We start from the raw sequence: 13,628 nt of genomic DNA, 5'->3' as shown, positions 1-13,628 counted from the left end.
TTCAAAAGTTTTGAGAGGTAGCAAGTGCAGAAAACACCACACGTTCTGTAAGACTTCCTCTTCCTGATGCCTTAAGTTTTAAGTTTCATGTGTTTCAGATTCTGTGCTGCCTAGGGGTTTAGTTCTGAGACTCAGATTAAGTGCTAGTGAGCTCTTTTTGCAGAACAGATAGACGAAAAAAATCCTTTCCTGCTGAAGACCAAGAATAATGATTACAAGTTTTCAGGCACAAAAGCATAAACAATGGTGAACTGAAGAGAGAAAACAAGAAGAATGGGACCTCACAACCTGAAGCTACAATTAGACAATAAACCCCAATATGCAAATAGACCAAAACATATAAAAGTGTGAAACCTTGTGACGGGTCATCCATTTGGTGACCATTGTGGCTTCATCTTGGGTATAGCCCTGGCCAGGCTCTTGTACAGCCCACGGTGTGTCCTTTATGGCCTTTTAATAAATACCTACTTTATTCTCCTAGCTCTGTCCAGTCTCTGTTCCAGGTCAGCCTTCCCAAGGCATCATCCCTGTCTCCATTCTCTTGGTTCCTCTCAAAATTCATTACAACATGATATTGATACTCAACAGTATGATGTACTATAGACTGATTCTAGATTTATGAATAGTAAGAGCACCCTCCTACTGGCAAGCAGTACTATTTCCTGGAAACCTTGACTAAGACATTATTTTTAATATTCAAACACCATACCAATTGCTCCATTTTCATAAGATACTGTTTGGTAGATGCAAAGCATGTTAATATTTGCACATTAAATAATGGTGAGCAATGAATGCATGTATGACTCAGTTGTTTGGTGATGCCAGAGTTGCCCAAATTCTTTTTCTATTTTTCTTTGAATTTCACTTGACATTAAAGAATTGTATTTGCTTTTACTTAAACAAACAAAACCCCCAAAGAAGCCAAACTAAAGCCCCAAGAAATTTTAATTTCATAGAAATATCTTCCTTGAATTGATACAACTCCCTAAAATTACCTAAACTAGTTTAAATTAGGAGAAGGAATTATAAAGAAAACATAGCTAGGGAAAATAAGCAAAGTTTGCCACTAGAGACGTATAAAATAAACTGTTTGGATATGTCTATTAATCATTCAGTGTGCCTGTAAATCACCAACACTGGCCATCAGATCCAGGACAGGAAGACTCCTCCTACGGATCCACTACACTAGCAGCAATTTTTATTTCAGTAACAAAATTATCAGGTGCTGCCAATTGTTAACACATTATTCTCAAATGGTGCCAATTTGTACCAATTTTTCAATTGTTACATTATTCCAGGACAGAATTACTGGAATCATTTAGTATGACATGACTTCTCCATCAAATATTAGATTACATAATTGTCTTATAGGCAGAGGTGAAAAACTGCAATGTTTTTCTCAAACCAAGATCCTAACCCCAACTTTCTTCCTGTCCTACGTGTCACATTTTCAGAACAAAATCCAATCTTTACCTTCCAAATTTTCCTATCTGTCACCTTACCTCCACAACATGCTACCTTATTGATTTCCTCCCTCCATTCCCTAATATCTGTCTCTTTCTCATACATTCCCAAATCATATTAGTTGCTGTATGGAGAAGGACTCTTAGCCTTTCCATCTCTTTATTTAATTTTGACATGCAGTGCTGTCCAGAAAGCAACAAATAAAATCTCTGAAAACTTGTTTTGTTTAAGTTTCAAATTTCAGCGCCACACTTATCATATCACCCGATTATTTTCTTCATAATACTCAGATGCCTTGATTCTGCTTTGATGGATGTGTCTTGGAGGTATAAAAAGGGAAAAGGCCATGCCTTTTTTTTTTTTTTTTTCATTCACAGGTCATCACTGTGTAATATAAATTACATTTTGTATAGTATGAAAATACTTGTAAAATCATTTAAAATTTATCACATTAATTATCAGTGTAAATATTTTAATTTTTCAGCCTGTAAGACCAACTCACAATGTAGAACCATGCTCAAGGAAGCAACAGAAAATTCTTCCTTGGTTTGTTTTTTTTTCTACCTTTACTTTTCACAACTGCATATGTGAAAATTTATGACATTAAGAAAAGATGTTGAGGCATGTATATCCATTAATAACTAAATTATTACAAGCAAAACAAAATAGACTCCAAATTATTTCATTCTTTCAAAATTGTGTTCTTCTATTAAGAGAAAAGTAGCTAACATTATTAAAAATCTTTAAATGATAGCAAATTAATTGCAAGATTTACCAAAACATGTAGTAGAGAGCTCTGTTCAGTAAAAATTTATGAGAAATTTCTAATATGAATATCATGTTTAACAAGCTATTAACATATTTAAGGACAATATTTTTAGGATGGAAATTTTGTTTTGAAGTAATTTTACAGCCTTTTGAGCTAAAGAATAAGTAGATTTATTATATAGATGAATAAATTCTCCATGTTACCATACTGTTGTAACATCAGAAAAAGTGGATGCATTCAACTCTGTTTCGCTATGGGAAGTTTGGTGAAATGGTTTTGGAAAGTGACTTAATGTGATAAACCTAATCTTTTGCAGAGAATTCAACTTTCTTATCCCCTTGAAGTCACTGAAATGGCATAATAAACTTCCTTTTGTGCAAGTGCACAAGTGCAAAGAAGGAAAATGCTAAATCTTACCAGTGACATTCATAATATGCCAAAATTATCACACTTATTTTGTGATGTTAAAAGTTGACCTTTTCCATCTTTGCTTTCTCATTTTAACCTATAAATTTGACAGGAAGAAATGTAACTAAAGCCAGTAGTATTTTATTAGAAAATATGGATTTTTTTCTATTTTTGTATTTTGTTTCTCTTGGGTTTTTTTCCTGTAATTGGTTTGTTTCCTGGGCCATATGATTGTATTTAATATTAGTGTTTTCTGGCTGTGATGATAGGATAGAGCTGGGTCCTCATGACTAATGGATGAAGGGAAGCTGTAAAGAAGACAAAGTCAGGTTTTTTCAGTAGTGTACAGTGACAGGAAAGAGGCAATGCCTTCCAATTCCATACATTCTGTGATTCTGTGAGTAGTGATGGGATGTTGCTGCACTGATTTCTTTTAACAGAAACCAAACTCAAATCATGAACTGTTTGAATTTATCATGATTTATGATAGCATTAGGCACTTGGAACTTTTGTGACATTTATCAAAACATATCTGTGGTTCCCCAGAGAAGTTGTGGATGATCCATCCATGGAAGTGCTCAAGGCTAGTTTGGAGGGGCTCTGAGCAACCTGGTCTAGTGGAAGTTGTCCCTGCCCATGGCACAGGGTTTGGAACTGGATGACCCTTAAGATTGCCTCCAAACCAAACTGTTCTAAGATTCTGTGATAAAATTTGTGACGTCTTGGACATAGTAGTAGCACTTTCATCAATTGAAAACCTTTCTTCCTTAAAGATAAATACAATTTGTAGCTCAATATTTTGAATCCACTTTTAAGAAATGTTGTATATATTTTGCAAAGACATAAAATTGAATTGCATGAATCCAAAGCATCGCCCTCAACTGCAGTGCAATACACCTAACACACAACAAAGCAAAAGAATAATCAGTTCATGAAACCAAGGTCAATACTGCAACAGTAATGAGGTTTGTTTCAAATTGTGGCAGGGAAAAAAACCCCAAACACAAAGGAAAAGACTGCTATTGATAAGCAGTACAATAGTATAAAAAATACTGCACAGTTTTCTTTATGGGTAAAGACTATACTACACATGCTGCATGATTACTTTGGTTTTTATCACTCAAAGTTGGTACTTAACTAGTAAGGAATATAACTACAAAAAATCATGCTTGGAAGAAAAGCAGTATTAAGAAAAACTTAGTATCCCTGGAAGATACTATAAAACTTATAAATGCATTTTTTTAGAAATTGTTTTCTAAGAAATCGTTTTTATCAACTACTCACATGGCTGATCTCACACAAAAATGCACCACATTACTCAATGTAATCTATTTGTCACAGATGATTCTGTCTCAAAACATTACTTTTTGAGTACTGTGAGGAAATAGGTGTTTTTTGACCACCAAGCATATCTAATAGCTGCAGTATCAGTATTGAAATTGAGAGGTGAAACTAAATGCTTCCTGGATAGTGTATGGAAAAACAGAATTTTCCAAAGGATATAGCTCAATGCCTTTTCTCCTGTAAAAGGAGTATTGTCCAAAGGAATTTCACATGGTGATACAGAGCAGTCAGAAATAGTAGCATCTTATATAATGTGTGCTCCTGGGAAGACAAAATTAAGTGAGGGCTGTGAAAACTTCTGACAGGTTAATGACAGTTTGAGCACAACAAAAGGAAAACTGTAAGGGCATATAGAGAGTCTTTCAAAGACCGTAAATGTTTTTCATCACTGGCTTGTTTAAAGCTTTTCTAACTTAGTAATGATGTCAGGGCACTCTAACTAAGAATAACAGTGTGGTGAAAGATGATCCAGCACATTGAATATGTAAAAATTAGGATTTTTCGTCATTGTTATGATTGATTATGCAGTGAAAAAATTTGTGAAACTCAAGATCTAATGTGTTCTCTCATCACCATTTTTCTTTTAGTCAAGTCTGTGTAACACTTTTAAAGAGAAAAAAATACCACATAGAAATGTAAACATTTATGTAGAAAAACTAACTTTGAGAGACACCTGATATTATATCTAAAATCAAGTTATAATTCACTAGGGTTTATATATTTAAATTTCTCAGGCTGTCTTGAAAACCTTCTTAGCATATAGCCTGCTTTATCTTTTTAATGTATTTCTCTAATGCTTTAATATTTAAAAAGATAGCTATTTCACTATGATAAATATGTAGATAGTAACTGTAGACACATCTTAATAACCAATACATATCATATATTCCACCCGTCGGAACTTTTCAATTGATTACTTATTATTACTCTCATCAAATACACACTAGGCTTCATATTTAAAACCAAATTTTGCAGTTAATGAAATCCATTAATAAATAATATTTGAAAATGGTATTTTATTTTGATGTAATTTTGATGTACCTTTCATGCTTTATATAAGGAAAATTAAACATAACTAAACACAAAGATGACTTTGCAGCAAGAAATCCTTAAAAATGCCCCCTGGTTCCCTGCAATTCATGTCTGCCCAGCATTTCATTCAGATAAAAGTCAGGGTTAACTGTGCTCAGCTGGTATCAAACCTGATAATCTCTTCCTGTCCTGGAGAGCGGCTCTTATCACCAGGAGCATCCCCAACAGAGAACAGGGATAAAGCATAGAAATTCTGTGCAATCCTACTGTCAGTGTAAATCTCTGATAGGGGTCAGTAAGTAAAAGGATGAGACAGTGACACCAGAGCACTCTTTGCCTTCATTAGGCCTGTTTGACTGAGGTGGCATTTAAAGATGTGATGGAAGCAGTTTCCTCTCCTGACTACAAAAACTGTCAAATACAGTAAAACATAAAGAAAAAATGCTAGTTTTGTTACTAACTTACAAAAAGGCATTGATGCATTGTTTACTTGTATCTAGAAACTTGAGGGCAATATCAAGAATTAAGTCCTGCTTATCTATCTATATTTTAATTTTAAAATAGTTGATGGGGGCTTATATGAGAATAATATTAGAGATAATTAAAATCTCTATTACAATGGCTTAACAACAAGCGTGAGCCATACCTGAATAAATTCTTCTCAAAACCTGCTTTAAAGAGAACAAAACCAAACTAATGGAAGAGAATAAATTAAAATATTTTGAAGGTTTTAATAAAATTATTAAAATGAAAATTTTGGGAAAACAATGTAAAAGCTGTGATAGCATTGTTTGTAGCTACAATTAGTGTGCTGAAGAAATGCCTCTTGGAAAGGAGAATCAAATCCAGTCTATACTGACTTCACGGCATCCCCCCACTTTTACCAGTTTGCTACAAAAATATGAATTGTTTAGTTTTTGAACCTGAATCTCTTGCTGAAATTCCCTACCCTGCCACTTATGAAATCTTGTTACTGGAATGACAGATAACTATGACACTGCTTCATATAGGAAGATATTGGGGACAGGACTGTCAGAGTTACTTAGGACAACCCAAATTCTGGTGGAAATGGGGGCAAGGAGGTGCTGAAAGATTCTTTGCAGAGGCTGTTCTGTTACAGAAACTTATGACAGAGACCAGACTGATGGCAGATGAGGCTGGAAAGAGGCAATTCCTCCAGGGGACATTGTTCTAAAGAAAAGGAGAATTCTTTTCCATTAAGCAAATGTTTTCTTTCCTGGGCAAGACAATTAAGTTATATTTGAAGCTTATATACCAGTGCAAAGTTATTTGCAAAGGAAAACAAAAAATTTCTCTGACTCATCAATCAGAATAAGAGACAAACTTATATTGTATCACCTCAGAAATACTTGCTTTGCATCATAGAACTAATTGACTTAAAGGAATTGAGGGAAATTGTATTTCTGTTAGTCATACAACACCTGTGCTGGAGAAAAAAAATAGGGATTTAAGTTCACTAAAAGAGTTAAAGTTCACTATCAGTTGATTATTTAAACCTTAAAACTCCAGTTTTAGAAATATCATAATAAAATTTTTCTATTATACATTAATCATTACATTATGTAATTTCTCTGATGGTAGAATAATATTTCTATGTTCATTATAAACTGTGTTTCCTAAGAGTATTTTAGAACTGTAGAAAATTTTATGCTGTACCAAAAATTTGTGCCAAGGCATAATTTCAGACTTTAAGTTACTCCATTTTCTCATACGTTATATTTGATTTTTCCCACACATATTCAAAATTAATTCTGCTATACCATAAAAAGACTATTCTACTTTTAAATTCTTTCCACCTCTTCTAAAACTTTCACCTTGAAAGTTGTCTTAGGTTGTAAGAATGTACTGTATCAATGAAGAGTTTTTTTTACACCCTCTGGTATGAATTCTGTATTGCTAATAAACTCTTAAGTTTCAATTGTCCACATTTCATAACATGTGGTGCAACATATCTCTCTCTTCTGAATACAAAATATATCTTAATATTTAATGTTAAAGCATAGAGGCAACACAGCCATAACCAAACCATGTATTTCATATCATTATGTGGAGAGTTTTCAGGAATTTAAAAAATCTACACTTAATTTTCATCTAGGTTTTTTGGTGTTTTTTTTTTTTTTTCTTTTTTGCATACATATAAAAAGTTATCATTGGGCACATTAAAGAAAAGAAATATAAAAAATTAGGATTTATTTCTTAGGTCTTCTGGTTTGGCAAATCTCTCCATTCTTAACACCTAAAAATTCTTTTGATCATTCCTCATTTTTATTTCATATTTATATTCTATGCCACAATGCAATGCTTCCCTGCCAAAAAGAGAACACACAACTACAGTGAAAGTACTTTCAGAACTCCTCAGGAAATCACTCCGTGGTTTGCAATCATTGCTTTTATTTCTGTGCCACAGAATCCTATTCCAGCTTTTATCTCCCCTCTGGAAAGAATTTTTCTATTCAAAGACTCAGTTCAAACAGGCTCATGCAAAGTATATTGGAGACATAAAATAATTGTATTTAGAAATTTCTAGATAAATGGAGCAACAATGAAATAAAAAGAAGGATTTTTTTGCTTGCTTTCCTTTTTTGAAGACCTTTGCTTGTCAATTTGAAGAACAATTTGAAGAAGCAATTACCCAATTAATTTTTAAAAATATTTTAGATTTATATCCTCTGATTGGCTTCTTAAGCATCAGTCTCTTCTAAGCAAAAATAATTTCTTTTCCTCCTGGATAAAATACAAGAGCTTGGAATAAAGACAATTTCTAAAAGAGACTGTTACAAACATGATAACTCAAGGAGGGGTTGTAATGAGGCTAGAGACCTTTTCAGGATTAGTAAATCAGAAGACTCAGAAACAAAAAAGAATCTTTGTTGAATCTTAGAAGGTTAAGCTCAATACTTAGCTGGTGCTCAAATCAGTCCTCACTTTATCCCACTGAATACTTTTCATTCCCAGCAGTCTCAACTAGCCCGGAGATTTGAATTTATTAAGCTTAGCCTAAAGTAATGGATAATAACGCTGGAATTTCATTTCAGAAGAAATCCTGTCCTGCCTAAGTCATGAACACACCAAAAACGGTCTTGTTAACTACAGAAAAAGACAGGATTCTCCCAGAGAGTAATGAAATACAGGACATGCTTTCTTCATTTATGCAAGTTTAATCATGAATTACCATTAAAAAATGACCTTCCATTAAGAATGTACTTTTTTTTTTTTTTTTCCTGTTAAAACAAATTTAAAAGAGAAAACAAAATATTAGAACTTACATTCAATATCAAGGTACATGCTCTTTTGGTGCCCACCAATTCTACTTGCCGCTTCACAGTCATATCTCCCTGAATCTGACAACTTCACATCTTTAATATGCAGTGACGATTTTCCATGCTGCCCTTTGACTTCTATGCGGCCATCTGGGCTCTGTTTACATTGATTCAGGAAAAAAGAAGGTTTTATATATTTATATATGTATGTCAGTGTAGAATTTATATATTAAACAGTACTGATAAGAATGACTGAAAGCATCTTTTCACCAATGGTGAAGTTATTACTGACAGCTAGGCAACTTCTAAATTTTCCAAATAAATAAAAAAATATATATAGAAAAACATGTTCTCTTTCTAGGCAGTATAATAAAAGGAATAAGTACATGCTTAAAGGAACATTGTCAAGAGAAACCACAAAAGGTATCAAATTATGACAGCAATAGTGAACTGCATACTCAAAACTTCTTTATGATCTCACTCATTTTGTTTTAATGATGTTAAGAAAAATGCATAGATGCAACACTTTTATCTCAGACTACACACACCATTATCTCTGGTCCTTACAACTGCAGCTGTAAAACTGAATGGAAGTAATGCCTCAGACAATGAACAAATCTCAAAATCTCACAACTGTTTAAAAAACCTTGAACCATAAATACAACTAGAATTTCTGGATTTCAGTTCCTTTTCATTCCACAGATAAAGGCAAGGGATAAAAATGAATGCTGCTGCTTTCAGTTTTCTAGAACAGAATTTTTATAAAAATCCTTATCCATAATGACCTTTTTTCCCCCTCCCCATTCCTCCCCCCAAAATTATTTGAATTTAAAGGGTATACAAATATTAGGTAAAACTAAATAAAATAAAGAAAATGTCCTCTTCTTGATGCTTCAAACTTCATAAAGTATTATGTCTGAGGAAAAATAAGTAATTTTCTTCTGCTCTTTACTCATAGAATCATACAATACTTTGGGTTGGAAAGGACCTTAAAGCTCATCTCATTCTAACTCCCCTGCCTGGGCAGGGATACCTTCCACTAGACCAGGTTGCTCAGAGCCCCATCCAACCTGGCCGTGAACATTTCCAGGGGTGGGACAGCCACAGCTTCTCTGGGCAACCTTTAGGAAATTTGTTTTACTTTCTCATCTCAGTTTTTTTTGCTTAAGGGAAAAAAACTCCATATGTGATTGAAAATACTGATATTAACCTACATTTGTTATAGTAAGGTGGAAAAGGGACAAAAACACAGTAACTATATCACTGCATGAAATTAAACTCAAAGAAGATTTTTACATTCCATTCTATAACACACACACTCAAGTTTACTGCATATTATACTCAATACTCACCAAGTGGCAGCTGATGTTTAAGTGGCTGAGCTTTTAATTTAATACAATTTTTCCTTGACTTAGTAAAGGAAATATGCCACAATTTAGACCTTAAAATATTTGATGTAGAGCAGTCAAATGAAGCATGCTGTTTATCATGATTTCTATAAAAAGAAAAGTATTCTGATCCTACGTAAGAATCCGAGTAGACTGAATTTTGTTTCCTGTGAAAACGACTCAGCATAGGTACATAAATTAAAGTTCTTGAATTCTAACCCATGAGCCAACATAAACCTATTTGGATTGGTAAAAATTAGCAGCTTAGAAGACCACTTAGCTATTAATTTTAATACTGAAAATTCTATTTCCACAATATGAACTTTCAAAAGCTCTTTCCTTTCAAAAAAGGAAAATAAAAGTTATGATGCTGCTAGTAAACACATTACAGTATGAACATCGTGGCTTTTGGAAGGAATTCTTGGGCTAATTAGAATACAATTTATTTAAATAAAACATTGTTTTCTAGTTTCTGATAGAAATTCAGATTTATATACATGTAGAACATATATATAAATGCTTATTTATATAACATTATATTTATTACTTATATATATGTAAAGCAATTACTCTCTGTGACATAGTTAATACCAGTTATGAGTCTTTTCTTCTTTATTTAAATATTAAGCATGTAATACCATGGTCAAACTACATTATTCCTACCTAATATGTATTTCAGAAATACACTTCAGAAATTTAATTTCTGATTTTACTTTGATGACTAATTGTTCCTTAAGAAGTTACATTTAAAACGGTGAAACAACCTGTGACAATGAATCATAGATATAATAGAAAATAATTTATTAATGATTCATTAATTCAATACTAATCCCAAATATTTAAATTCAGTAATATAAATTTCACTACAAGTAATTCCATATATTCCTAAGCACATATATGAGTACTAATAGATGTTACAAAATAATAATAATGAAAATAAGAACAAAGTTCCTTAAATTAAATAGCTTTTAGAGTAATTTCTCAATCTCATTTTAGTTTATCTGGCTATTTTCTAATACTGATAGAAAAAAATTAGACTGTAGACGGTATAATCTTCCTATGTTCTCACATTCTCTTATTCAATTGCAGATGATGTAATATATCTTAAATTTATAGGTAGGACAAAACTCAAGCTAATAAATACTCTGAATGATGGGAGATTTTCACATATCATTTATTTTTATAATCAAATATATGGTAAGAAACATTGTAAGAGGGATTTACTAGGCTCAAAGTCCATAAAACAAATAAAACAACTGTAGGCAAGAAAATGTCACTAGAATTATCAAAAAAATATGCATTTACGAAAGGTAATTTCTACTTTTTTCAAGTTCTTGTGTTAAAATTGTTTCCTAAATCAAACAAAAATTCTAAAATGTGTTCTGCTTCATTGCTTATAATGTGTTTTATACTGTGGCTTCTTAATAAACAGCTTAAAAAGTCCTGTTCCCTGAGTTTATTTTGCAGATGGATTGTTGTACAAATCCATCATTTATTTCCTTTAAAAACTTGGTGCAATATACTTATAGGCTGGCATTCCTGAAGAAAAAAAAACACATGAAAGAAAACAAGAGCATAAATACAGACCAAGGAAATTCCATTAACAAACAAAGAAACAACTAATTAAATAAATGAAGAAATGATGCAGGCATCTCTGTCTGTGAGAGGATTTCCAGAAAATGTGGGAGATTACCACATGAAAATCAAAAAGCTAGTCAGTATGGTGAAGTCTCAAACACTGGTGTGGCTGTATTATATTTCTTTATGGTATAAATCAGACAAGAGAGATCTGGGTAAAGGATTCAAGGACACATTGGGATGACACAAAAAAGCACACTAACAGTGCAGTTGAGTATGGCAAAGAGCAATGAAGAAACTGGGACAAAAATCAATCATGCAGCATTACCTGGAGCAAAAACTGAAGCCACACTATTTACATGTTTCTGTTCTTGTAAAGGACATTATTAAAACTAGAATAAACTGACAGAACAGAATGTATTAACCATTGGTAATGCCTTTCTGGGATTAATTTCTCTCCTGCACTAATTATGGAGAACACACATGAGTACTATGTCTGGCACCATAACACACCAAAATACAAAGAGAAAGAGAGACAGGTATGGGAACACTACACCTGCCCAGTAATCCTTAGGAGAAATCCCCACCAGGAAGAAAGCTTTGGACTGCCAAAGGGCCAAACCCAAAATATTGATATAAACTCTATAAATTAAAAATGTCAGCAACTCTCAAGCCTGCCTGAAATAATAATGGATACTTACTAAATTGGGACAGTCTTTTTTTTTTTTTCTTTCAAATGTTATAGCATGAGACATGTAGAAATCTTTATTTTATTTTATTGCTTAATAATAACAAAGAGCATACAAGGGACAGAACAAACCCCTAGGCAATCAGAATAGTATCTGTGGCTCAACACTCATGATTTGTGCTCATTCACTGAATTACTCAGTATCTCCTCCCACCCTGGAAAATGAACAATCATTGAGGTCTCGAAAACTTGAGGCTAAGACAGTTCCATACAGATTTACATATTCTTTGGAAAGAACAATTATGTTTACAGACCCTTACCCTCTTAGACATTGGAAGAATGACAAAGTCTTCAGAAGTTACATTTGCACAGCATTTTAGAAAGCATAATAAAATCTTAAGAAATAAATATTTTTTCATGGTTTATGCTCATTGGAGAATTTAATAAAAATCATAAATAAAAATGGGGGTTTTGAAGCTTTGGTGCTGGGGTTTTTTTCCCCCATCATCACCAGCATAAAACTAAAATTACAAGTGAAAAATCTTCAGCAGAGACTTTAAAAAATGTTTTACTTAGGTAAAGTCACTTTGCAATTTTTTCCACATTAAAGCACATTCCCTTAATTAGGGAAGAGAAAAACCCTTTCATTTTGAATACTGATAGCAATCTAGCTCTCTGCCATTGTTAAAGAAAAGTCTTCTATCCAGTTCTGCAAGTAAAACTATCCAAAATGACACCACATAAAAAGTACCTTCTATGAAAAAAAAGAAAAACAAAAACAAAAACAAAAGGTGAAAATTTTCTGCACTTGCAATATTCAGATTTATAATATGTAGTCTAACACAAATGGCTCCTATGCTAATTAAAAAAAAAAAAAGAGGTATTGCATAATTTGAGATTCGTGTTAAAGGTTTTGTAAAAGTAAATATATATTTTTGGTTTTGATAAGACTCTTGTCATACTATACATGTTATTTTACTCCTTGACTTCTTCTGTCATGCTCTTGGTTCCTGAATGTCTTGCATAATTTGTAGTTCCACATGTGAATATTCCCAAAGGCCTGACCAGCTGATGCTGACCCGACAGTTTCAAAGTCAAAAAGCAGAGCTCCCAAGGTATTATCAGAAAAATGATAACTCTGAATTTCACGGATTCCACTCGCAGAGAGAACAGGGAGGTGATGAGACAAAAACATCCACCCGGAGACAAGAATAGCTTCTGGAACAGAGTAAATCATTCAGGTACCACAGAGTTTTCAATCTGGAAAATTTCACTGCCATTTTAGCAAAATCAGTGTAATTTTTCAGGAGGAGAGAGTTCATTGATTACGATGCTCAGAAATTGTCGTTCATTTACTAACTGTAGAAAGCTGAACTTGGGCAGAGGTTAACCACGGTGTGGTTAGTGGGTGAGTTTGATTTATCAGCCATTGCTCCAACTCCCACTGAGGAAAAGTAGAACTAAATCAGATGAAGTTGTAGCACTGCCAAAATTTTCATTTTGAGTTGGCTGAAAACAATAATGGAAAGTAAGAACAGTTGCAGAAATTGGTGACTCATTTGTAGCTGGATTTTTGTAATGTTGCTTGGATGGCTAAAGCAGCTGACTTCCCTCCTAGAGTTTATCACTTGGCTGTCAAAGTAATCCTTCAAGCCCTGAAGTCCAAGTGCAAGACT

At 33.1% G+C, this 13,628-nt stretch overlaps 1 protein-coding gene across 1 annotated transcript in view; it reads right to left on the bottom strand.

The window, feature by feature from the left end:
• The window catches only part of NCAM2 (neural cell adhesion molecule 2), a 294,798-nt gene that overhangs the window by 88,113 nt on the left and 193,057 nt on the right, over positions 1-13,628 (bottom strand). The window contains exon 9 of the mRNA XM_066206786.1: positions 8,305-8,455. Within this exon, the coding sequence (XP_066062883.1) occupies positions 8,305-8,455 (151 nt within the window). The remainder of the gene's footprint in view (positions 1-8,304; positions 8,456-13,628) is intronic.

Source organism: Chamaea fasciata, unplaced genomic scaffold (assembly GCF_029207755.1).
Source record: "Chamaea fasciata isolate MVZ Bird 193981 ecotype frontalis unplaced genomic scaffold, bChaFas1.0.hap1 SCAF_2, whole genome shotgun sequence".
Classification (NCBI taxonomy): domain Eukaryota; kingdom Metazoa; phylum Chordata; class Aves; order Passeriformes; family Sylviidae; genus Chamaea; species Chamaea fasciata.
This window is presented reverse-complemented; position numbering and strand designations above follow the sequence as displayed.